This window comes from Zonotrichia albicollis, chromosome 2 (assembly GCF_047830755.1).
Source record: "Zonotrichia albicollis isolate bZonAlb1 chromosome 2, bZonAlb1.hap1, whole genome shotgun sequence".
NCBI classification, from domain to species: domain Eukaryota; kingdom Metazoa; phylum Chordata; class Aves; order Passeriformes; family Passerellidae; genus Zonotrichia; species Zonotrichia albicollis.
In genome coordinates this window covers 22,404,265-22,431,488 of record NC_133820.1, presented here as the reverse complement: position 1 = coordinate 22,431,488, position 27,224 = coordinate 22,404,265, and the positions used below count along the sequence as shown (strand labels likewise).

At 35.6% G+C, this 27,224-nt stretch overlaps 1 protein-coding gene across 15 annotated transcripts in view; it reads right to left on the bottom strand.

The window, feature by feature from the left end:
* The window catches only part of DMD (dystrophin), a 1,146,493-nt gene that overhangs the window by 308,048 nt on the left and 811,221 nt on the right, over positions 1–27,224 (bottom strand). For all 15 annotated transcript variants that reach the window (XM_074534563.1, XM_074534577.1, XM_074534568.1 and 12 more), the window contains one exon: positions 10,743–10,978. In XM_074534563.1, coding sequence (XP_074390664.1) covers positions 10,743–10,978 — 236 coding nt within the window. The remainder of the gene's footprint in view (positions 1–10,742; positions 10,979–27,224) is intronic.

Here is a 27,224-nt window from a genome sequence, read left to right as displayed (position 1 = left end):
ATGGGAAATCCTCTTTAGTAAATAAATACTGAATTTGGTTTGTTTGGTGGTTTGGTTTTTTTTTTGCCTCTGAATTAGTCAAGGAATACAAAATACAAATGGCTGAGGGAGTTGATTTTATCAACTGTCTCACAGCACTTTGATGCCAAGCTTTCACAGTTGTCACCTAGTGAACACAGATATAATGTAGTTCCCTAGCATCAGTGTTGTTTTTTATCATATGCCTCAATGACAGGTCCAGGTGGGGAAGAAGCCCTACCCAAAATCACACTACCAGCAAAAAAGCTAATAGTTTTTATGTGTTCTGATGTACCATCATATCTTTGCTAAACACAACCACTCTGTCAGAGCTGAATATCATCTCTGAATGACATTATAGGAGTGTGCCACGTATACCAGTTTTCATCAGAAATATTATGCCATATGGACCACATATGAAGGAGTAGAAGGATTTATAATAACATTTTAAAATGTTATCACTGTTGATCCCAATGCACAGCAGGAATTTAAGACACACTGATTAAATAGCAGAAAGGAAAATGGTCAAACATATGTCAAAAGGTTGGACATTTACCCTGAGATATCACCACACATCATGCCACCTTCAAAGCTGTCTGTTTGAATAAAAGATTCCATGACATATGCAGTGAGACATAACTGGCAACCTGCAATAGCCCAAAAACCATCATTCTTCCCACAAAGAGGAAAATGCTTAAATTCACCTTCTGCTTATTATTTCTTCCTTGCATTATGATCAAAAAACATAACAGATATTTCTCTGAACACGAAGGAAAAATAAAACAGGGCATTTGTGTTACCTTAGAACCATTTTTTTCCTAAAATATCAAAACCAGCTTCTCCTCTAATTAGAAACAACTGCTGATCCTAATGTTTTGTTTCTCACAGAAGGAAAGTGTCAAGCTGTTCTGTTAAAACATCAAAAAGAAGCCACTTTCAGTATCAAAATACAGCTTTTCCCTTCACCATTGCTAATATTAGAACGTTATTTTTTGTAGTTTTGTTTTGTAGGGTTGGGTTCGTTTTTTTTAATACGAAAATGAAATTAAACTAAAACTTGGAACTATGGCATTCAGAGGTGAAAAAAGAAATGGATAGAGGAAAAAGAGATAAATCAGGGAGTTTTTCAGTGTCCCAATGGAGTAAAATCAGTGCCTTTGGTCTGGATATCCAGAAGCTTATTCGTGTAACAAATGGTAGGGACTGGCTGTTCCACATTACAGGAGAAGTGCTTGGTTTGCAGGGTTGTGCCAGGAATCCTGCTGGGGACAATCACTGAGTTGCTTCATTCCCAGTGGAATATTCTGGCTCTTTCCAGCAGAAAACTGCTCCTCCACAGGGTGGAGATGAGTGAGACTAAATGGAGGCAGGTATCTATACCTGAGCCTGTGTATTGACAGCGAGAATCCACTCCAGGAAACAATAGCCCTCACCTCACTGCATGAAAGCTAGGGTGAATTCCATATTTAACAATTCATCTGGAGAATCTGACAAATCCAGAAGCATGAAAATGGAACTTGGGAACTGACCAAATCTCACGTATGAATCTCATATTTGGATGGAGAAAATCCTTCCTGTAGGCAGAAAGCTCCTGACCATTAGGAGTGCCATGGGGAGCAGTTAAATTGATCTTTTAGCTCAGTAAGAAAAATGGTCCACAGAAGCAGCAGAATACAGTTCTGAGATTGATTTGTTACCTTGCTTATTGTATCAGCTGGCTACAGAGACAGATGAGAGCCTGGAGAAATGGCCCACACTTACTACAAAACCAGGGTTTTTTTAATTAAGTACTCCTTCAGCACTTGATTACATGGAGAGCTGAATTCTCTGTTTCAATTCAGAAAAATACTTTAATGTCTCTTTCTTGAGGAAAACTGTCCTATTACTTTTAGTAGTACTTTTGCATTTTAAGCTGCATGCGCATTCAGCCATTTTCTAGGATCTCACTGCAGTCTTAACTTGAAAAATTAATATTCTATTTACACTGTAAATTTTCGATCAGCAAATATTTTTTAAATTTCATTTTTGCAGTAATGAAGGATATTTAACAAAACAAATTCTATTTCTATTTGATCTATATCAAACAAAAGAAAAAATAAACATAAAACCCTATCCCCCACCATCCCCAGCTAGTGAAAGGAAAAGAGAGTCTTGAAGTGCTAGAATCTAAGGCTTCTTCAACACGTTGCACATCATAAAGAAATGTTACATGAGCTAGACAAAATCAGATATTTTGACCTCATCTTCTGCATACAAAATTCAATTTAGTAGTCACAAAAGGGGAATATGCTGAAGAAAAGAAGAGCCAAAGGGGTATCCAGGCAGCAGAAAGCAGGTCATGTTCCACAAAGGTGAAGAAGGTGGAGCAGGGGAAACAAATTCCAAGCACAGTGTTCCTCTCTCCTCCCATAGTACCAACTTCATAAGATGCAGTTCTATCCCCCACTATTTCACTGCCTTCCCAGAACCAAAGGAACTTACTGTTTATTTACCTTAAATCTAGTGACATCACACAGCTAGTGGTGGGGCACATGAAAAAAATAAATTGTGTATAATGGTTAGGGAATAGAGAATATTTTTCAAGAAATGGGTGCTCCTGAATAAAAATATGCCTTTAAGCCTCTCTTACAGTGTTTTTAAATTTTTTTCCTTTCACTTGTAAGCAGTTCTACAAAGCACAAAATTTAAATGTTGCACTGGAGTGAGTTAAGATGTTTGTCTCCTTATATTTGAGCAAAATACTTATTTGAGTGGTTTTTATTACCTAATGTGAGTGTTATAAAACAACAGGTACATGTAAATCAACTGAGAACTCTCCATGAGAGCTCCTCTAAGTGCAAAAAAATTATCATAGAATTCTACTGGGAAAAGAGAAAACGAAATTCCAAGAAATGTGCTTACTGCAGTAGAGCTAAGTTACTAGAAACTACTTATTATAAAGCTTATACTGCATTTTTTAAAAGCTTGTGACATTTTTTAAAACAATCCACTCATGAGAAAGGATGATAATGACACTGCTGGCTGTTCTGCCTCAGGAGGGAATTGTCCATCTGCTAGCAAAACCCCAAACCTATATCATTATTGGATGTGTTTATGGAAGTATCAGGATATCCTTGGCACATTGGGAAACCAATAGGGCAGATTTCAAGATCGCAGATTTTTTTAGTTTAAATTCTGGGGTCATTTTCTTTTCCACATAAAAGGACTGCATTTCAAGATCAGCTTCATTAGGAAGGTCTGCTGAGATTTGATGTTTGTATTTTCTTACAGAAGAAAACTTGTTTCTTGAAGAGGAGCACCATCTCCTTACACATTAAATGAGCAAACATACAATTGTTCCCAATAGTTTTAATTTGCATTTTATGATTCCAACTAGATTAGAATTTTATACATTATATCATTATTTAGAAACAAGCTGCTTTTCTATTTCCCACAATTTCTGAATAAAACCAGGTCCACTCACATATTTTCTTGTTGCTACTTCCAATAATATATATCAATATTGGTCCAAAACAAAAGCCCCCTAAAATTTGTGTAACTCTCTTAGCAGATTCTCCAAGCTATTTAAAACCTAAAAAAATGTGCCTGAATTTTAACAGGACTTCTCCAGTCCTTAAAGAAAATCACAGCTGAGGTGGCAGGCTTACAAAGCAGGAAATAAGGCCATGATTTCCTTCATTTAAAGCATGTTTCACTGACAAGGTATAGGACACAGAATCCATATTTGAGAACAGTATTTATATATAATGACAGAATAATTTTTCTTGGAAGTCACCTTTGCAGATAATTTTGCTCAGCTACTGCTCAAATGTGGCCAAATTCAGAGTCACATCCAGAGGTCACACAAGGCCCTATGCAGGTTTGTGATGAATATCTGCAAGGATGGAGAATCCTTGACATCTCTGGACAGCCTGTTCCAATGTTTCTTAATGTTCATCATGCACATTTTTTCTCCTAATATTCCATCAGAATTCCTTTTGCTGCAGCATGTGTCTGTTGACTCTCATCCTTCTGCTGGGAACCTTTGAGAAGAGTCTGGCTCTATTTTCTCTGCAGACTCCCATCTCATGGCAGCTCAGCTGCCTTCTGAGCTCTGTCCAGGCTGAGCAAGCCCAGTTCAGCCCCTCCTCGTTTATCAAGTCTCTCTCTATCAAGTGCTCTCCTGCCCCTGACCACATTGCTGCGTCCTCACTGGACTCCCTGCAGGTCTTTCCTGCACACTGAGCAGCCCAAATCAGACACAAAACTCCAGATGCTCCCCACAGGCTGATTAAAGAGGAATGATCCCTTCCCTCAGCATGTTGGTGAAGGCTGCATTAAATTCAGCCCAGAATCTGGTTAGGCATTTTTATGCTGGCTGGGCACACACAGAACTCATGAGAGTTTGGAGATTTTTTACACTTTCCAGCACAGCAGGATTTTCCCATGTCTCTGTGGACAGCATACAACTGTAAAACCCTTTCCATGCCCATGGTATGAACTTTCCATGGTGCATTTGTAGAGGAGCTCTTGCAGCAGGGTCTCTCAGCTGCACATACTGGTGGACTAAAAGCACAAACTGAAAGCATGATTTAGATTAAAAAAAGTAGATCATGTAAGATCCAGTGCTGATGGAATAGGTCATTTATACTTATAGCATAGATCAGACCCAGAGATTAAAAAGAAAATTGCTACTGAAAAAATGCAGCCCTAATGAAAAGCTGATACTTCTAATACTCAGCATATTGATGCAAACAAAACTGAGTTGCTACACTCTTATCCTTTCCCTGCTGAACAGGATGCCAGTCTTATTCATCATGATAATTTATCTTTGCCCATAATTGGAAAAAAAAACAAACCCTCAAATTATTTCAAAATAGACCAATAAAAGCAAAAAAGAGGAATGTTATCTTTAGGTACAACTGTTATATTGTTTTTGTTTGTATTTTGGTCTAGAGCTTGACTGAAAACTAATTGAAAAATGATGAAAGTATCTCTTTTACTTCAATGAGTTTAGAATCAGATCCTTAGAGGTACAACTTTTATGCACGTCCTAGTAATTAACATAATAGAGAAATAAAGAAATAGCTGTTAATCACACTCCAAAACAAAGTATTTAGACATTTTTTTTACTGTTGCAGAAAACAAATATACTCTGTAACACACAGTAATGAGCTGGCCAAGCTAGTTTAAAATATCAGCTGTCTTTTTGTTCAACAAAGTATTAAAAAGCCAGTCTCCTGACACATATTCTATATCCCTTGAGGTCCAATTTTCCAACTAATAGATCTTTTTTTCTTCCCTTTCCCTTTAGAGATTCAGATTTCCAGGCCCTCTAGAGCATCCCACTGCATTTTCTAACCTTTAGAAAGAAACTGGAAGGCTGATAGGCATTTTTTCATTTTCCTCTATTCTGCAAAAAAGTAAAACCATTTCAGGACCACAAATCTTTTAATTTTAAATTAATAATAATAAATTAATATATTTAGAAATCTGTTCATTTATTTTCTTATTCACTTCAGAAACCGAAACCAGATTTCCAGTACTTTCATAAATTAGAAGTCATTTCAGAAGTCTAACAGCATTGACAGCATAAAAGAAGAATTCCAATAGATATCCCATAATGAATACAACAACAATAACACTCTGAAATACATAATAAAATAATGATAGTGTCTCCTGAGCAGTTATATCCCATGGCAAATTTCATAGAGGTAAGTGAGGTTTTGCACAACCTTTAATCCGTAAAGACATCTGTAAGCAATGGTATCAGAGAGGATGCACAAAAATGCCAGTGAACCATCCAACATGCTGCAGAATCAGTTTCAGCACCAGCCCTGATTTATCAGGATAGTTTATCCTGGTCCAACAGTGACACAAGGAATGTCTGCAGTTGTGTATTCATATAAAGAAAGAAGACCCTACAAGTTTGAAAACAACGCTCAAAGCATCATGCCAGCACAGAGCAAGGGATGGGGAAATGTGCTCTTGAAGTTTGACTCAGAAAGTGTGAATGTAAATTCCAACTTACTGGCACCACACTTGGACTCTGGACTAGCAAAATTTTCCCTTTAAGCACATCACAGGAACTGGAAATGTTCAGATCCAAGTGTAAAATCTTCTGTTATGGTCTTTTACAGTACATTGTCTGGGGATGCATGGATCTTTTCATGCATTTGTCACTAAAATGAAACTTCTGCAAAATTCTGTAGACCTTAAAGTACTTCTAACATAAGCTATATGGACATAGCAAAAGCCTCTGTCTGTAACTACAACTTCTCATTCAATACAGGCACATTTAGAGTACACTTTTTCACACCCAGTAATGCAGAACTGCAAATTTTAATTTGGAACTTACAGTTGCTTCTGTAATAACAGGATATAAATCTGGAAAACTATATTTATATTTCCACAAAAATGGATGCTGGAACACAGTTTGGACAGAAAACTTCCCATTCTTCTGATCCATGTTGATATTAATTGTAAGGTTCCACATGAAAATGCACAATTAAGTTGTATAGTAAAAAGCATGGGACAAGATAGATAAAAAATATTCAGACAAGAGAAACATAAGTTAAGCCCACTCTTTTTTTCTGCAGTTTATAAACAAATATTTTTCCTTAACTGTTATTTCATGATCCATCATATGGAAAAGATTCTCAACTATAGAAAAATCAATTACAATTAAAAGTGAAAACATTTCCTGATTCTAGTTTTGTTTACTTCTCCAACTGACAGATGATCAAACCCGCCTTTCTTTGAATAGTGACAAATTAATTAGACAGAAATAAATTCACTACATCTTTTTGGTTGACTACTCTGGGATGACACAAATCATCCATCCTGAAAGTATCTTTTCCTCTTCTTTGCATAAAAGTCTCAGTAACTAGGTTGGTCTCATTCTAATAAATACTTTTTTTTTGCAGATTAGTCCCCTCTGCTGCACCTAAAATTGATGATTCAGCCTATTCAACTCTTAGAATCAAGGAGTAAAAACACACATAGAAAATTGTAGTCTCACACATATAATACTTATTATAATACCTTTTACTAATTAAAATCTATGTTCATCCAGAGCAATATAAAAGCCATGCTTTCAACTATGTATGTTTCAAAAAATTTGGATGGACAGCATACCTTGGCAAAATCCATGGACATAATTTAAAATTTAGGGAGATTATAGTACCTGATCTCTCTGAACAGCATTGTTAATTAACTTCAAGCTTTGCACAGCCTCCATGATTCACTACTTTCAGTAGAAATCTATTCCTGTTGCAAAATACGATGCCAAAGCAGAATTTCTGAGCAAAGGCTTGTTGGCATCTTAAGTAAGGCTTCCATTTTTCTAAAATGTAGCAAAATGGAGTTCATCATCCTGTTCATCACAATTTTCTCTTTTATGAAGAACCTCCACCTGACCTTCAAATATAAAGCATGTTGATTGTTTTGAAGTAAGGACAGTGAATTGAAGAAACTGGGAAAACCACTGTTTGTCGTGTCCCTCACCTCCCTACATTATGGTATCATGGCATATTATACAGCCATGAACTTTCCTATGAACTTTATTTACATTATTTCTTGTCTAAAGAAACAACACGAGTGTCTTGTCAGCCTGCCAAGGCAGCTTCAAGCAGATGAGAAAAATATAACCATTTTCATTTAATGAAAGCACAGATGACATTAATGCTAGTATTAAATATCTTTACTACACACTTTTTAGTATATTTTAGTTTAATTATATAGAGTTTAACAAGATATGCACAATCACAGATGACTAAAATAGGTAATGCATTTGCTTGAAGTATACCACTCATTTGACTGAAAGATTAATTGTAGATATGAGAAATGAGCAGTCATTATGCTACTCTTTTAGTACTCTACTTTTACTATATATTATGTGCACCACTTAGGAGAATTTAATTTGTATTTTTTCTTTCATTAAGGGGAAGCTGCCACTAAAATAAGCCTTTTTTAAAAATAGTTGTCTTTTTTGAGTTTTATTATCCTATAATTAATCCATGTATGTGCTATTCACACAAGAGCGCCAATTCACTGAGATCAGCTCCAAGCAAAGTTCAAGTGAGGGCTAATGATGTCTTAAACTTTTATGGAGGAAAAATATGGCAAAGTTAGTGGCTGTGATCCTTTATACAATCAGATTGAAGCGAACTTAACCAAAATGACCTCAGAGATGGAGCTTCAACAACATTACAGGCTGCTGTGAAAGAAAGGACAACCTCAGGTCACTTATTTTTACCTGAATGATTTGGAAAATGGCCTGTTACATACACTGCCAGGATGTGGGATTTCTTTGCTTTTAAAATGTTTGCTCTGACATTGCAATTTACTATTAGAAATGTGGCTCTCTGCTTTGAATGAAATATGAAATTGAAACAAAACCCAAAACCAGTAAGGGTTTGATAACACAACAGGATGAGCTGTTCGAAGCATTCTCAATTCTGGGTTAGCAGCTTGAGATGTTTTATAGTGAAACAGCTTTCTTCAAGCATTTATCTCTATAATGATGCATTTTTATAAGGGAAGTATTTGGCTGTGTTCAGATGGTATTTTACACCTAAAGTCTAAAAACTGACTTTAAAAAAAATCAGGTCAATCTACAAGGATGGAACTTTCATTAAATCTTACTGAGGTACCTGTAAAGATGCAATAAACTCTCCAAATAAACCACGATGCAGTGTGGTGACTTTCAATGACTTTTAAATTACAGCCACAGGAAAAATATCCCTGTAATCTTCTATGGAATGCACAGATCAGGGGAGGTAAGCACTACTTTTGGATTTCCAACTTAGATCATATCTGGCGTGACTTTTCTGATTAGTCAAGTACCCACACGTCCAGCTTCATCAGCTCACAGACTGCTGCAGACACTCCACTCATTACAAAGCAGGGTAGGTTTTTTGGGGGTTTTTTTTTGAGAAACCTAAAAATTCTTTGTCAGTTTTTAAAATTGTCCATCCTAATCTCACCTAATAATCCAGTGATAGATGTACAAGAAGAATAAAATATTTCATGGCATTAATTTCCATGCATTAAATGATATTAAGATGATCATTGGAGAAGAGGGAGACAGCTAACAGAGCTGCAGTCTATATATAGACTTTGGTTCTTCCATTTCATCAGAGAATATATTAAATGTCACATTCTGTTGCACAGCCAATTAGAGAGGTAAGCATGACAAAAAAGAGTTTTCCTGCTGGTTTTGTTACCAGCACAGCATGCTATCAAAAAAAGAGACAGGGCTACCCAGCCAGGAACAGACTGCAGTAGTGTTAAAATATTTTAGCCCTGAACTAAGATAAAATGAAAATTCAAAGCAGTTAATTTTAAAACACACATAATACTAACTGAAATTCTGAAGAGTTAATAATTTGATCTCATATTTAAGTAAAACACATCTGCAGAAGGAAGCAAACTATGGATTTTGCCTGCCAGAATAAAATGCTGAAGTGAGGTATAAGTAAGAAAACTGACTAATGCTGAACAAAGTATTTGACAATATAAAATTTTAAAACCAAAATTATACTGCAAATCACTAAAAGATAAAGGTTGGCCACCAACCATTCCAAATGACATAACAACTATTTTAACCTAATGCCCTATGCAGACGGCACTGGAATTATCACTTTTATCCATTCTGTTTTAAGGATATTTTAATTAATGAAGCAGTATGTAATTCTACTTAGCAAATATAATCATCATTAATCAAGATGAAACTAACATGTTCATCATACAGAAGGTAAGGCAGCCAAATTTCTCAAAAATAGTTTAAAGCACTGGGGGGAAAAGGAAGTAAAAGAAAACCAGCAAAAACAATCCCATGAGACATGAGTATATTTTCTTTAAATTGTCTCAGTACAGAGCCTCAATAAAGTTTATACATTTTTTCTCCCTCTATTTCTAGTTTAAGCAAAGAGAAGAATGTCAATATCTTCCTTACAATAAATCAGATTTTTTTTTTTATGAGGAGGAAGATTATGAAAAACCCAACAGAATCTTATAATTGGGAATCCTAAACTCAGTTTAGAACTGAACTGAATGGAAATTTAGCACTGAAAAGTTTTGTGCAGGTAAGACAAATCTTTTGTATTGAACAATACTAAATCTAGAAGGCAGGTAATTACTTTAGAGCTGTATAATACAAAATTACTTTTATTGCTACTGAGTAGCTAGAATTTAGCCTTTTTTTCTCCTAAAACATTTATTTCCTTGTTTTTCTGTGTTTTCAAAGGTAGGTGATGCAGGGATGCAGTTTTGCTGACAAAACAATTGCATTAATGAGCTGCTCTTTTTGTTAAGACAACTGAGGAGCCTTTGATAAACTGAGAGCAGCATGTAAGGCTCTCAGAAAGTTATTAAGAAGTAACATAAGAAAAGGTGTGAAACAGGGTGATCTTCTTCCCGCCAACCTGGAGCTTACTATGCAATTTCTTTATTCTCAAGAAGTTTATATTTCAACCATTGGCTTGAATACTCTTACAGCACAAGCAACAAAAACATAGAGAGATCTGCTTCAAATACCATAGAAAATAGTAAATACTTTTTCTTTTCTCCTCAATTAATTATCTATAAATTACATCCAGTAATTGTGTTCATGGGATAAAGTAGCTGAAGTGACAACTACATGTATTGCAGCCTATCATCTCTCCTGTGCTCCTTGTTGAAAGGATTTAATACAGAACAAAGCTCATGAGGCTTTCAACTTGAAAAATCAGTGTTTCTCATACCTTTTGTTTGAGGATCATGTCGTTGATGTCATCGAGATCACCTACTTTCACTCTCTGAGATTTTATCTCTCGATCCAGTCGAGAAAGCCAGTCAGTGAGTTCTGCCCATGCCTTATTGAAGTCAGCCAAGGCTGGAACCTCCAAAAGCACAGAAGATGGCATTTCTGGTTTGGAGGTGGTGGTTTCCTTGGTTACCCTGGTTTGTGTATCCACAGCAACAGTTTCACCAGGAGTTACTGAAAGAAAAAATAATAAAAGAATTCTCAAGTTACTGAATAAATGAACTATGATAAATTTTTATTTCAGTATTTCAGAATTTATACCATAGAAAGGATAAAACAGGAATAAGCCTATTTCTTAATACTATCTCAACTGAAAATATGAAAATCAAAACAAAAAGAAAATATTAATTCATTTTCCCCACAATATTTATATTATAATTTCTGCTTACTATGCAGTATTCTCAGTATATTCAAATTCCATCCTTAGAAGACCAGATGGACATAGTAACACTACCAAAATTCACAGTGTAAGAAGAACGTCTTGCCAAAGGTTGTTGAAGCATGAGTCATTTTCCAGATATCTAGTCGTGGTCAAATATCTCTATGCCAGAAGACAGATTGAAAAAAGTTGGTTGAACTATGCAACACATCGTAGCATGACCATGTATTTAGAAATAAGTTTCATTCACTGTGTCCAAGTCACTCTGTAGCTGTGAAGCCATCTGACCAAAAATCTTCTCACTTACTGTTAACACCAAGTGCTTCCCACAGGATCTGTGGCCAATATGGAAGTTTATGTAACAAGAAATTCAGCCTTGACTAGTTGTTTACTTTTCCACCTCATAAATTCAAAATATTATGTGCTATTATTTGGATATTTGTGAATGGTTTTTTTCCCTTTCTTTTGGAGGAAAATAGACACATCTTCTTAGTGTCTTTCCCTGATCTATTAGCTTTGGGTTTTAAATAACCTGTGAATTATTCATTGCTTGGGATAGAATGGTGTGGACTTCACTCAAGACTGAAGCAGCATTTCTGTCTCTGCAGCAAAAATGATGAGAGGTGCCACAGACACACACCATTGGACAGAGAAGTTTGGAACATAAAACCATTCAGAAGTTCAAGACTAATCTTTTCTCCTTGATTTTTTGCTATTTACAAAGAAATGGCTATGAACTGTTGGGCTATTTTTGACCTTCAGTTAATGATGCAAAAGCAATCCCTCATGCATGATATTATTGCAGATGAGGTTACACCAAATTATAATTTTTTCTCATTTTTTAAAAAAAATCAATCACAGAAGAAAAACTAAAACAGAGAAAACAGAAGAACACATGTCATTGCTTCACTGAGGTTCCACAGTATTAGAAAAGAAACTAGATACCTACATTTTGGAATCTCTATCTATATCAGCTGTTGAAACAGCAATAACTAAACCAGTAATGCAGAAATAAAAGCTCTGCGGAGTGCATTCTACATTTTCTAGCATTGAACTAACAAATGGTATTTTCTAAAGGACTGAAATGAGTTTTTTTGCATTTTTCTCAGCCCTCCTACAGAGTAGAGAAAATCAGTTTACTGCCCTCTTCCTGTGAGATAGCTTGTCCTCAACAAAAGCAAACCAAAACACCAAAACAGTGTAACTCCATGCACATTAAGGTTTTTTTTTTTTGTTTTTGTTTGGGTTTTTTTGTTAGTTTTTTGGTTTTTTCCTTGCTATTACTTTTGAGAGTCTATTGGTTTTTTATTGACATTCATGGCTTTGCAGCAAAGTCTGTTTGAAACATGAAAACCCAGGTAGTAGGTCAGGGTTCAGCAATTTGTCCATAAAGCCAAGGCCTCATATTTCCTCTGTAACTTCAGTGATTCTTAGACAACAGGAAAACATTTGCCTAATTTGGCATTCACATAGGTTAAACAGAAGCTGTCTCATCTCAGAGGAAATTTCTCTCCTCATTAGTATTCAGGTAAATTGAAGAACAGTTTTCCAAACTGGGACATCCATCAGAAGATTTAGGCATCTATTTGCATCTCACATATTTTTGACCTGAATACACAATTACAAGTTCACCATTTAATATCGATTTATTTATTTTTCCCACAGTGACAGCCATTTCAGAAAAGGCTCTACTGATTATGGGTTTACTGATCTGTATTTTGGCTTATTGGGGGTTTTTTTTGGTTTTTTTTTTTTTTTTAATCCATTGGGCTGGTTTTTGTGTGTTTTTGTTTAATTATTTTTAGTTTTTTTTCCTTGATGTAGTACTTTTGCATCAAGAAACTTCAAATATTACAAAAAATATTATAAGGTAGTAGTAGAAGTGCAACAGTCCAGTATAATATTATACATCCAATATAATAATTTTGGATCTTGACGATACAAAAACGTCAGGATCCACCACTATCTACTATCATCTTCTAAAGATGACAATAATGTGTTCCAGTTTGACTGACCACTAGAATATCTGAGTTATCAAATTATTTATAAAAATTACCTTTAGAAAGTGTTTGTATAGTTGATCTCCCCTCAGAACAAAAATGCCGCTTAGAACAGTATCTACCCCTTATTTCTCTTTGCTTATGCTTGCAAAGATATGACACAGTTCATTTAACAGAACTGTATAAAAATAACAGACAAATATGAATCAACATTATCAACAATATGTAGCAAAAGATCTCATTCTGAAAAAATTTAACCAGAACTGCACTGACAGTTTCTGTGACTCAAAGGGGACAATTTTTTGCTTTTGGTTTTGGTGGGGTCTTTTAATTTTAGTTTGTTTTTGGATTTTTCTCAAGACAAATGATTTATAAATGCAAAACTTGAACAATTTTGTTTCAAGTATCTGAGTAATAAATTCTATCCTAATGAGACATATCATAAAAAATAAAGGACTTAATCTTTGAATTTATTTAAAACCATTTATAATGGTTCACTTCTGTGATATGATAAGCATGAAAATCAAAAGGAAAATTAGAAATTAAGACATTAAATCACACAAATAAAGACATCAAATCACACAAAGTTTTTAAGGTGATTTCTCATTAGCACATTCTGCACTTTAACACAGACCAATACTAGAAGAAAAATAAAACACAGAATAATAGGTGTGATTTTCAACTTGTTCTTGAACTTTGAAATACACTGATGAAATTGAGAGTATATTGGTATTTTTTTCATCTTAAAATAAATCTGTAATATTAAACTTGAAGAGTTAGATTAATTTGAATGTGACATGAAATTGAAATTCAAATATTGAACGCAAACCCAAGTAAAACAGAATGAAGCCACTTGCAGGAAAAGAATTTTCCTCCCTTTTACTCTGCTTATGCCAGTCCTGTGTTTCAAGAGAGAGTCAAACTGACAAGTTAAAACAAATAAAACTCCTTATTTAGGTACTGAACAGGAGCAGAACAGACAGGAAGAATGACAATGCTTTCAAAAGCTTCAAAGCCCTTCAAACTCCCTTTCAAGCCACAGTCTTTAAGCAGAACTGCTTCAGTTCCCAGGAATATTCTTAACCATCCTTTGAATGCTTTTGGTGCTAGTTAAGTTGTAACTGTGTAAGACAACTGCATCTACTAGGTCAAGGCTTTTTGACAAAGAATAATTAACACAGTAACTGGATGTAGATTTTAATTCCATTTACAGGTCTAGCCTGGGTTTTTAGTTCCATTGTGAGCAGCACCAATTAAAGGAGACTCCAGCCTTAAATCCTCTATGCAATGAATTGCAGTAAAATACACCCACTGAACTTCCTTCTTGTTTTAGTCAAGGAAACTCAGCTGCGTTTTACTCACTCTGAGCAAGCAGAGAAAGAATACCTGTACCTTGTGCTATACACTCAGACAACATCACTCAGTGAATTTGCTATTTTAACACAGGCAACACTGACTGCTTTAGTAGCAGAACAAGTGAGTATTCTCTCTGTGGGCTAAAGGGCAGTTCACTGGGTGCCACATTGCACACAGGCAGGTTTGGCTTATTCATGGGAAATCTCCATCTCATTTTACCACTTTATCCTTGTGAGCTTGACTTGGAACAACTTAACTCCACAGCATACCCAGGTGAAATTCTGTCAGCTACTAAAATACATTTTTAATTTTTTTTCCCCTTGTGCTGTGGCATTGCAACCAGTTTTCTACAGAGTTAGATCATCTACAATCCTTAAAATCCAAGCAGACTTCTTGGAGAGAGATCAGGAAAGACAGTTCTGAGACTGATTTATTTAGACTTGTTCCAGTGATAAATGAATCACTCATCATCTCTCTCTGTCCTTCTCTGCTAAGGAAATAAAGTTAAGAGTACATTAAGTTCTCCCATTCAGTACAGCCCCTCCCTGCGAGGTGCCCATTGCCAGTGACACTTTCTGCAGAGAAGCTACAGATACCTGCCAGGGGTTCCAGGTCATAAAGGAGTTCTGAAAGGAAAATAATAGAGGCCAACAGAGCTCTGATTAAATATTATGAATACTAAAAATTTATTACCTCAAAAAAAAGCCCATCAACTTTGAAAGCAAGGAATGCTTGGAATGTTTTTTTCCTGTGGTCTGAACTCAAAATAAAGTCTTTATGCTGATCAAAAATTATTGCCAACAAAATTCCACCCACGGCTTTATACGTGGAAAATATGCATCCTTAGAGCATTGTATCTCAAAGTTAACATTTTACTAACATTTTAATCAGCTTTTAAAGACAAAAATCTTGTTTCAAAGTGAGTCATTTCTATTTTAATACAACACCAATGTTTGATTTTCTTAGTCTTGAATATTTAGTAAAAAAAAATCCTAGAAAAAGAAGACTTGGTAACTGTATCATGTATATTTCATACATAGCAATTTTTATAGACTATAAATGGGTAAAAGTTTTGTACCTAATTTCATTAACACTTAGGGAACATTCACATTATATGTTACTGCTGTCAGTTTAATACACAAGTTAAGTGCCTAGACTACATTTTAATTCTAGAAGTTCTTTATGACTCTTAACAATTCATTACGGATTATATATAATTTTAATTATTAAAGGTAAAAGAGAAGAAGCTGATAGTTTATGGGATTATTAATTAAAGTTTAGATCTAAAATAGTCTGTGCAGTGGGATGAAGGGGCTGAAACTAAAAAAACCCTTAGAAGTTCAAAAGAAAGTAAAAAGTCAAGGTTAACGTTCTTAGGAAAAAGAAAAACATTAAGAAGTGAATGTGTACTGCTATATTTGAAAAACAACTACAAAAATATTGGGTTTTAAAATGTTACTATTACTAGATTTTTAAATGGCATCAGAACTTTAAATTTAGTAGGAAGATAAGCGTCAGGTTTCTTAGACTGTTCTTTCTTTGTCATAGGATAAATCTGGTAGAATTATCTTGCCATCCTCCTTTTTATATCTGGGAGTATGACTAAGCCATTTATTGTACAATGCATTTTTCCAAGTTCCTCCAAACACAACAGCAAGATGCTATGATATGTCTTTCACTCAATGTAAAGAAAACCTCTTCTATCACAAACACTGAATTACAACAGGAGTAAGAACACAGAAAATAGGTAGATTCTACTAAACACTAAGACTTTCAGTGATATAAACCACATAAGTCGTCTTGTGTGCATCATAATGTAAATAAAACCTTAGGGTGAGGATAAATTATGGCCACATAGCAAAAAAGTTCACATTTTGACCTGCTGCTGCAAAGAGTTTCTGCAAATATTTTCTGTGTATGCAAGACACCTAGAAGTGGAATGTTAACAGTTCCTTTGGTCATAAGAGGTACTTCAAGGTAATTTCCATGTACAGAAGATATTTTGAAAAACTGCTCTTTGTAGAAGAGAATCAAGTTGGAGAATACTTCAACAAAGCAGACACATATAAAGAAATCCCTGGGCTCTGATGGGATGCATGTGTTGAGTTCTGGGAGATCTGGCAGCAACCTTTTTAAAAACTTTGGTGGATCATGGCAAAAGGAAGAAGTGTCTGAAGACTGGAGGAAAAAATAACACCACTTCTATCTTCAGAAAAAAATTGTCACTTTTATCTTCAGAAAGGATAATATGGAGGACCCAGAGAATGACAGTTTCACCTCAAACCCTGGGACAGTGATGGAGCTGTGGCCATCACGGGCTGCACTAGGAGGATCGTTGCCAACAGGTGGGAAGAGCTGATCCTTCCCCTCTGCTCAGCACCTGGAAAACTGTATCCAGTTCTTGGATCCTTAGCACAAGACAGCCATAGAATTACTGAAGAGAGACCAGTGAATGACCAGAGAATAGGCACAATGACGATTAAGGGACCAAGACCTCTCTCATATGAGGAAAAGCTTGAGAGAGCAGCAACTGTTCAGTCTGGAAAAGAGAAGACTCAGGGAGACCTCATGAACGTATATAAATATCTGAAGGGAGGGTGCACAAAAGGTGGAGCCAGGCTCTTTCCAGCAACACCCACCAATGAAAAGAAAATGGGCACAACTGAAGCACAGGAGGTTCCTCCTGAATATCAGGAAATGCTCTTTGAGGGAGTCCTGTAATGGGTTGAACCAGAGAGTTTGCATATCTCCACTTTTGGAAATACTCAAAAGCCACAGAAACACCATCCTGGGTAGCTTCCTCTAGGTTATACTGCCTGAGTAGGGGGTTGGACCAGATTACCTCCAGAGGTCCCTTCCAATATCAGTCTTTCTCTGGTCCTGTACAACTATGTTCCCAAACATTCTCTAAAAACCAGATTTGAAATAGTGTAATAACTGAGAATTCTTTGGTAAGGAAGCAGCTAAGAAAGAAGATAATACATGGAAATAATCTTGGCACAGTGTACATAAAGAATTCAATTGACTGCTCTACATGTGGTGGAAATAACTTAAAATCTGCAGCATTTGATTCTAATTAGACTATGACTCAACCAGGGACAAGTAGTACAAAACCAACTGAAGATTGTAATATATATCTGTAAACAGAGGTAGCATTAATCTGCTTGGACCTATTGTTCCATTCAAACCTTTCTGATAGATAAACTGCTCTAAAGTTCAGTCTCCTTTTAGTAATATAGCACTGTCATGGCATTCTCCAGGAACCTTTCCTTAGGCAAAGTTCAGCATGATTGATGGGGCCACTAAAAATTGAAAAGCAAAAGGCTATGGTATGAATGGATCCCTTTTAGTGAGTGTGAGAATTGAGCAGACAGAAACTAAAGAAAGGTAGCCCAAGAACCATTCATACATTTTTAAAAAAGCAGTATTATTTATACCACTACACAAGGCATTCGTTTTTTTCCAAAGGATAAGAGTCTTCTCCAGTGAGCAGCTGTTACAAAAGAGTTTCATGAAAATGAATGTATTGTACTACAGAAGTTGTGGTGCTGTAAAATCAAATTCTGTCACATACTTGCCTTATAAAGAATGTTGTGACAACATCTGTCACAAATGATGCAAGCACTTCTCAGTATTCCTTTTGTCAGTAAAAGTAACAAGTTCCTTGATTTAGTATGCAGCCTTCAATTGGATGACAATCTATATGACAACAATTTACATTCCCAGTGTACTGTTATTGGCATGTAACTGAATTTTCACAGCTAATTCTTTGATATAAGGAAAAAATAACATACTGCCAGAAGCTCCAACTTTTACAGTCTCTTAAAATCACCTCTTGTAATTTTTGTAAGGTCTATTTATTGATTTAACAGGCATAAATTGCTATCTAATCCAAGGGGAACTCTGAAAAAAGGGTATAAATAATTGTACACAGATACAAAACAACAAGAAGCCAGTTGAATTCCAGGTACCTTGCAGTTAAAAAAATAAACACCACAACAGATTTAGAGACGCTGTGAAATAGTTGGAACAGAGTTATTAGCTAATTTAACAGAATTACAGAATTCATGCAAAAATCTCCAAGTCTGCCCTTATTACTCAAGTGGAAAATTTTGCAGGATTAAAACCAGCTGTTCAAAGGCAACTTCATCACTGTCACTTTGTTTTGACAAAGGAATTACTGAAATCACTACAAGCACTTTCTGTTCTTTCATCATAATTGTAAAAATATCTTGTCAGGCACTATTTTGTGAAAACTTTGTCAAGTTTTCTCATATTATGCTTACTTTTCAGGTCAAAATAACCTCTATTTTACTTTCACCCTATGAAGAACTGTCTTTGGGAATTTAAGTGTGGTCTGCCCACCAATCTACTGTTAAAAAAACATCAGTAATGCAAATCTCTTCTTGCCTATCTCCATCACGGCACGTCCCCAGTGCTCCAAACTGATACAAAGACAGCAGTCTGATATCTCAGTGACAAACTTCATATGTATCAAACTAAAGAATTTTACAGCTGGAACAGAAGAGGTTTTCATTTGCCATCTTTTTCCTCCTTTTAGCCTTCTGTGGTGCAAGGAGCAAGTCCTTCTGTCATTGTCTCATGTTCTCTGACTAGGACAGAAACCCTAGAAGCAATTTTGAGCTTTGTTGCTCATTCCCTGTAGCCTCCACTCTGCTCACACTCCTTGGCTGGCTGTTTCTCTCTAGAGTAGACCCCACTCAGGACACAAATGTCAGGAGGGCTGTCAAAGACTCAGATAGGGCATGACCAGAATGTCCCTGAGCACTGCTCCCTTCACAAGGAAAAGATGGCTTGCTTTGCTCTTTTAAAAAGACAAGTCAACAAAGAACAGACAGGTCAGGAGGATTGTGTGGTGAATGACCAGGTCCTTTCTACTATTGTGGCAAATTAAAGAGATTTTTACACAATTTAATTGTCAATAGGCCTAATTGCTATACAAAAAGAGACAGAATAGAGAGATTACTCCTATTTGCAGGTTGATGCTATCTGGATAGTCAAATATCACAGTAATTTGGGTTATTGTAACAAAAAGAAGTCAGAGGCAATGAGAGAGGGGGGAGAGGGAGAGAGAAAGAGACAGAGAGAGAGAGAGAGAAAGTAGCTTTAAAACACTATAAAAAAGTGATTTATTGATGGAAAGCTAGATACTTAGGCAGAAAACCTGAAAAAAGGTGATAAACTACCATTTTAATATGCATACCCTTTTGCTAGGAACTCTATTCCCTTTTTCCATATCTTCCAGAACAAATGAATCTAAATTTTTGATTGTATCTGTGTTTTAAAAAATGATAGTTGCCAGATATTTTGAAAATTACCAACAATAATCTGTTACCAAGATTATTGAAGTCATATAAAAAAAGTCCAACCATAACTGCAACTTAGTTCTGTGCTCTCACTTGATCTAGGTTATCAATAATAGTCTGAAGAATTCTACAATATGCTATAATTTACATTTCATGCGATTTAACCAAAATAAATCTGGCATATCCTGCTGCTACTAACTATTGATCAAGACATTAAATGAAAGAAAACAAGCTGCAAACTTGCTCCTCAGAAGAAAATACCAGATTGTATTTTAAAAATTGAATAGGTAAATGTGCTCGTTTGAAAGACTAATGATAGCATTAATCTTATTTACATCATAAATCTTGACAGCTGTGCTTCAACAACTTGTTACAGAATAGAAAAAGTAGATCTTGGTTCCATATTGTCTTTAATAACAGCAAAGCAGCCATCTCCTGTCTTGACTTTCTGATTTATGTTTCATCATAGGTATGGGTACAATAAAAATTCTTTACAACCCAGAGTGAGTTATATTTAATCAGCTGAGCCCTGAAAAAGCAAGAAGTTCATATTCCTTTTGTAAACTGCACTGCCACACCTGTTTATTGCAGATTTTTCAAAGGGGAATCTACTACCGGACCCTGAAACAGGACGTTAAATATAAAGGTGTAACCTTTGGTTTTCTTCAAATTGGGCATTTGTGGCTTAAGTATTTTTTGCATATATTTTTCACCTGTCAGAAAAACCAGAAGCAAATCCTCAAATCAAGATATGTTATAAAGATCAAAATAGAAATTCTGAGAATAACAGAGATTTGTGTTTCTAAACTTGCTTATTATGTTTTTATTCATGCAGCTTGGAAGGCAGAGTGTCAGCTTTTTATATAGATGCTTTTCATTACTTCTCCCTGTTGGTGTTACAGCACATGCTGTGAATGACCTCCAGAGATTCCTGAAGCTATATGCAGAGAGAAAATTGAATCTGAAAGCTTTATTAGACAAGTTTGTCTTCAGCTTGTGTCTGATGTCAGCTATATTGAAAAATAGAACTGCTTGTGAAACTGGGTCCTGACCTTGAAAAATCTCCAATCAAGTGGTAACAGATTCAGTTTTGTGCCATATCGTTATTTGCTGTATGTGTCACATATGTGAGAAGTAAAAAAGCTTCCTAATGGAAATCAGATGGAATGATTAGACATTTATTTCCTGAATATAAAGGGGAAAACAGATATACGGCAATTTACCCATAATAGGGCCATCTCAGGCTGGCATCTCTGAACCTCTTCATTATGGGAGTTTGTACAGTAAAATTACTCAAACCCAAATCTACTAAAACTATTTATATAAACCAATATTTATTCCTTTATCCAAAAGAAAAGGTAAACAGAGTAATCTGCTCCTTTACTAATCCACTTATACAAGCATGAGCAACCTTTGTTAGGCCAGCTGAATAAAGGAGGAGTCTACTGTTACTAATGGTCTCTGTTACTAATGGTCTACTGTTTCTGGTCTCTAATGTATTAAGGGCTCAAGGTGTTCTCTGTGATACTTCCATACTACATTTTTACATACTCAATTTCCCTTTTGCATGTTATTTTTGTAAAACTTTTGATAGGGTTAAACCAAATTATAGCTAATTTTAAAAGCAGATATTTCCTTTAGAATCAACATGCAACAAGTATCAGAAACTAAATGGTTTTAGACACATGACCATTATTGGAAATAGTATTTATCTCTAGTATAGCTCATGAGGGTGATCTTCTTTCCTGGTGTCCTAAAACTAAAGTGAACCAAAATGGTTCACAAGAACTACTTGTCCCAGCAGTTGCATGCTGTGGATTTTTACCTGTTCAACTCTCTGGAAAATAGTTCTAGAAAATTAAGTTTTCTACCATATCCTTTATAAAAGCTTTTTGATAGCTGACAGCAAACTTCCTTTAAATAGTGAAGACTATGTGCAACAGAAGTTTAATATCAACATTTAATATCAACACAGGTGTCCATTAGTATTGAAAACACTGTAGATGCACATACCCACAGATTGTTCAGTGTTTCCCAAAGAATTATTTTGAGTATTCTTGGTCTCAATTATACTATGCCAGCTGCTATAAACAATATAGACACTCAAATGTCTGATTTAACATTTTTTTTAATTTGCCCTTTGAATACACATATTGCAATATTCTCAGGTGCGCAAGGAGTTTTAAGACTAGCTTCTGGAAATTCTGAGAAACAGTGCTGAACTACAGCATATGTGTTCACTCAAACAGTGGGTATAATATATAAACAATGACTGCTTCAGAGCACATTAGCTCTGAAATACAACAAAAAAGAAAATGTATCTTTTGTGCATTTTTTGCCCAAAGCTAGTTGTTGTCATTTTGTTTCTTACAGTTTTATCATTGTCTCCTGATTATCTCTTAAATACAAATGGTTTGTGTGTTTTTAAAGAGGCAGTGAAACAGTACACAATCCAGCTCTGAAGTCCATGGAAATGAATATATTTCAATGGTTATCGATTCCTAAACAAAGAATCCTTCATTCCCACTGAAAATATTAAACCAAATATCATGTCAGAGATTTGACAGGGCAGACTTCATAATGTAGGTTGCTGCTATGTCCATCTGTACATCCCCCTATCTTAGAAATAATCAGTATGGAATAATAACCAATAACCAATATGGAATAATAAAAAACTCAATTATGCATTTTGAAAACAAAAGAAAATTCCAGATGCATACAATACATGCACTAGCACTACAAAAGCACTTTCAGCTTCTGAGGTAAGAGGAATTCAGTTTTAAACCTTAAGTTATTTTATTAAGGTATGTATTTTCACATACATACTTTTACAGTTGTAAGTTGCCTCAAAAACCTACAACCTCATGAATGGTATGTTTTTAGCAGCACCAGTAGTTGTTTCTTATGTTACATACTGCAAGCAGTGAGTATGAATTCCAGCTGCATTAAGCCACAGCAGTGCACACACAGAGTAACTGATATTTTTCAAGAACTGTTGTTTATGATCTTACAAGGCTGGAAAAAGCAGCATGCCTAGTCCAGGTGGGGGCTTGCTTCACAGAGAAATAAAAACCAAACTATATTTCCCAAACTGAAGGAGAAATACTATACTCCTGCAAATAAAGGAAGGAAAAGCAAATTAAATTCTGTTATCACTACTTTCCCCAGATTCACTGGGGAATATCACTGTATCACCAAATATCACTGTTTTAATTCAAACTTCAAGACTCAAGGTATTATAGGCTGGAGGTGACTGCTGTGAATATTTTTCCTGTACCATGGGCTAATAAGTGATGAGTTCTCTCCACCACCACTGCTGCTGGTGAGGTTACTGCAGCTCACAGCCTTCACATTACAGCTCCAGTCTAATGGACTCAGCATGATCCCTCACTCCTCTCCCATTCTCCCTCACCCATTCTAAATCCTGAAAAGGCTTCCTGCCCTGTGCAGGGAAGCCCAGTCTTTGTCTCTGTGTCTGCACTGTCTGACTCCTAATCCTAAAGCAAGTTATACTGAAAGCACAGAACAGTATTGATTATAAGCATTTAAAGAAAGATACCTAAAGCTGATGGCAAGTGCTGGTGGTTAGCTCTGATGATGCAGAATTAGCTTTCCTCTAATTATTTGCACTAAGTGTACAATGCCCACCAATGCATAAAAAGCCTTTCTGTCAAATGCAACCCTGCTAAAATCTGTTAAAGACAACCAATAATTTTTTAATCTTTATCTTTTTTCAGACCTCCTACAAATGATGCTCTGAAATAAGATTGATAACTTTTAAAGTTTAAAAGGACAGATTCTACTTAATTTCAGAAGAAATTTCACCATTGTAGTTGATTATAATTGTCACTTTTTTATTCATTTCACAGCCACACGTTGTTCTGTTTCACTTGATTAGGCATTTTATACAAAAAAAAAGAGACAAGAAAAGGGACAAAAACTTCTGTAAGCAACCAAGAGAAAAAAGAAATTGCTTGTACACAGAAAACTCTTCACTGAATAAGTTAAACTGCAAGAGTATTAAGATAATGTATCCCTCAAAGTTTTATTAGATGAATATGTAAAATGTAAAATTAGTTGACAGAGTATTTTCAGAAAGATTCATTCATTTGTAGTTAAAATTTCACTTAAAAGTACAGCATAACTGAAAATAAATACACATCAATTTAAAGAAATTGTATTTTCAAGGTAGCTCTGAATAAAAGTGGCCAAAATTTTCCTCCAGCATCTTATTGGAATGAAGACAAAATATGCAAAATATCTTCCTTCAGGACAAGTCAGGAGTGCCTCCCACCCCACAATGCATTCAGAGGGGTTTACAAAGCAGTGTGACCCTTTACCTAACTTAGTAAGTAAATACAGTGGTAGCACTTCAGTACAAAAGAAGAAGAAGAAGCCATATCAATGCTAATGATGCTATTAAAAACTCTCCCTCCTGGAAAAGCACATTCCAGAACTGCTTTCCTCTCTGTTTAAAATGTTTTCAAACTGCTGGCTAAGCAATGCATCAAGGTACTTGGATAGAGACATTCACACCATTTCACATTATCCTGTCAAGTAGAGATAGCAAGTGTGGTTTTCTTCCTGATTCATCTTGTCTTGGAAGTCAATCTTTGCTAGGGTTTTAGGCATACCCTTCAGCTAAATACATTTTTTGAGCTGGAGAAGTAATTCTTCTTCCTTATGCCTGAGGGCACACTGGACTGCTGGAATATGAAGAACTATTTTTTAATGCTTCTTCTGCTGAAGAAACTATAATATGCAGATCTAGAAACAATTATAACCAGGGTGCTTTACCTCTGTAACAGCCACCAGATGGAATTTATTAAGATTCTCTGTCTGAGATCCTGTAACCAGACCAGACCAAATGATACCTGACAGGGCACTAGAGATGAGCCAGTTACATCTTCATTCCCTGGTCTCAAATACACATGTCAACATTATTCAATCCTGATGTCCCTAAAAGTCCCTGTAGGATCAGAAGTGAATAATTGTCAGCAGGAGATACTGACCTTGCTTCACAAAACCCTTCCAAAACAATTTGGTGTATCTTTCTTTACAAACGACCTTTAATGAGATTGTTTAGCCGCTGGGAGGCTTGGTTAAAGCTAGCTCTTCCATAAGCAGTTTGAGCCCCTATGGTTCAAAAAGAGCCAGCAACACAGAGTAAATAAGGCCATAAAAATATCTATAATATGAGTGGTCAAAATAACTGCAGAACTTATACCCCAGAATTACTAGACTCATGACATTCAATTTCTTCCCTCCTCTCCTCCCATTCTTTTAAATGAATTACAAAAATACCTTAGTAGCAGATTTTTTTTCCTATCTTTGTAGAAAACTGTTCTCTTGGCCTGGAGAAGAACAGGCTCAGGGGGATCATATCCATGTGTTTAGATATCTGCTTGGAGGAGTAAAGACAGATCCAGACTGTCTTCAATGAAGCCCAGAGACAGGATGAGAAGCACCGTGCAAAAACTGAAATACTAGAAATTCCATTTGAATAGAAGAAGAATCGTTTTTTACTGTCAGAGTTGCTCAACACTGGAAAAAGTTGCCCAGAGAGGTTGTAGAGTCTCTGTCCTTGGAGATATTACAAACCTGACTGGACATGACCCTGAGCAACCTGCACTAATCGACTGTGCATTGAGCAAAAGGAAAAGGTGTCTCTCTGGGTCCCTTTTGAACTCTACAGTTCTATGTCAATACACCTATAATGAGCTGATCACAGTAAACTGACTCAAATAAAGAAAAATTATGAATTACTGTTATAAGCACAGGTTCAAATTTTAAGTTCTCGTTACAACAGAATGGAAATCAATCTTACTTCCTGCTCAATCCTTTATAGAACACCAGTGCTTTCATTTTCTGCATGTACAATTCCATCTGCTGAGTTTCAGAAACATTAGCAGTCAGAGACTACATCTTGCATTTAGGTGAGTAATTTTGCAATTCTTCAGCTAGAGATGAGGTAATATAAAAATATATCGCATTACTATTCTCTGTTCACACTCTTGTTCCATTATTATAATTTCTTTTGTAACAGCAAACTCACAACTTGTCAACACTCTTTTCCTTCTGGAACCTGACATAACCTGTTCACACAGAAAACTGACGCGGCAAGTTTAGCACAGCAAAAAATGATTGCACATCTCCTTCATTTCCTCATATGTGAACTCCTATAGAAGGGCTTGGAACAAAACCATGCAAAGCAAGAATGCTGTTGTACTACTCATGAAAAATTTAGTAGTAGTGTTTAGCTCTTTTTAGAAAGTTGAAATAATTACCATTGGAACCACAGCAGTTCTAAGGGACTAAACCCAATAATAGTTCCTTTATAGTAAGATTCACCATGTCACAAGCAAGACAACTTCTTTCCTTGAACTCATAGGTGTTATTTGGACAGGAGCTGGACTGTCTCCTGGTACTGAAATTTCTGCATCCTCTCTCTATAGAGCTATTGTGTATTTTTCTGAAAAAAAAGGGTTTTCTTCTTAGCTGTCTTGGAGGACCAATATTAGAAGGTAGAGAATTCTCCAGTTTAAGCTTTTATTGTATGTTATGCCCTAGAACATGTAAAAACCAAGAGGGACCAATAACCCACATGTAATCCAATCCCAAGTGACTACTGCATCTGTGTCACAGCCTGAGTTACAGACAATCTGACAGAGACCGGGGGAAAAGATTTCTTTCTGCTCCTCCCACAGATGATGAGCAGCTTTCCAAATGGTATAGGTAACATTCTTCATTCAAGCAACTGAAATGGTTCAATATCAAGAGAAGAATCTCAGGGACTTCAGAAACTCAGAATGAGCACAGTGCTTCCATTAAGCATTTCTTTTTTATCCATACTTAATCACTACATTTTAGAGGAAAACACTGGAAATAAAATCCATTTATCTAAGAAAAAAATGAAGAGTTTGTAATACTTGTAGGGAACAAGAAGACACTAAGAGATATGAGAATAATCCAATACAAATATTGTGAAAATAATTTAAAGGAAAAAGAGATCAGATATCTTGTCATGTATTCATGAATACAAGACACAAAAAAACATAAATCATAGACTTAGTGTTTAGCTGCAGAATTCTTCCTACATGTTGTCATATGACCTTCTCTGTTAACAGACAAGCTTTGTTTTGAAACAATCTGACTTTATTGCCCCATCAGTAATAATAATTTCAGAATTTCATTCTGTGACCAATCTACAGGTACTTGACCTATAACATTATTATCTTTCAATTTAAACAATTTGTCTCCCTTTGTAGTATTTCCTCTATTAGTATATGCAAAAAGTCAAACTCTCACCTCTTCATGGAAATAAAGAAAAATTACTTTGAAACAGTAATAATTTGAAA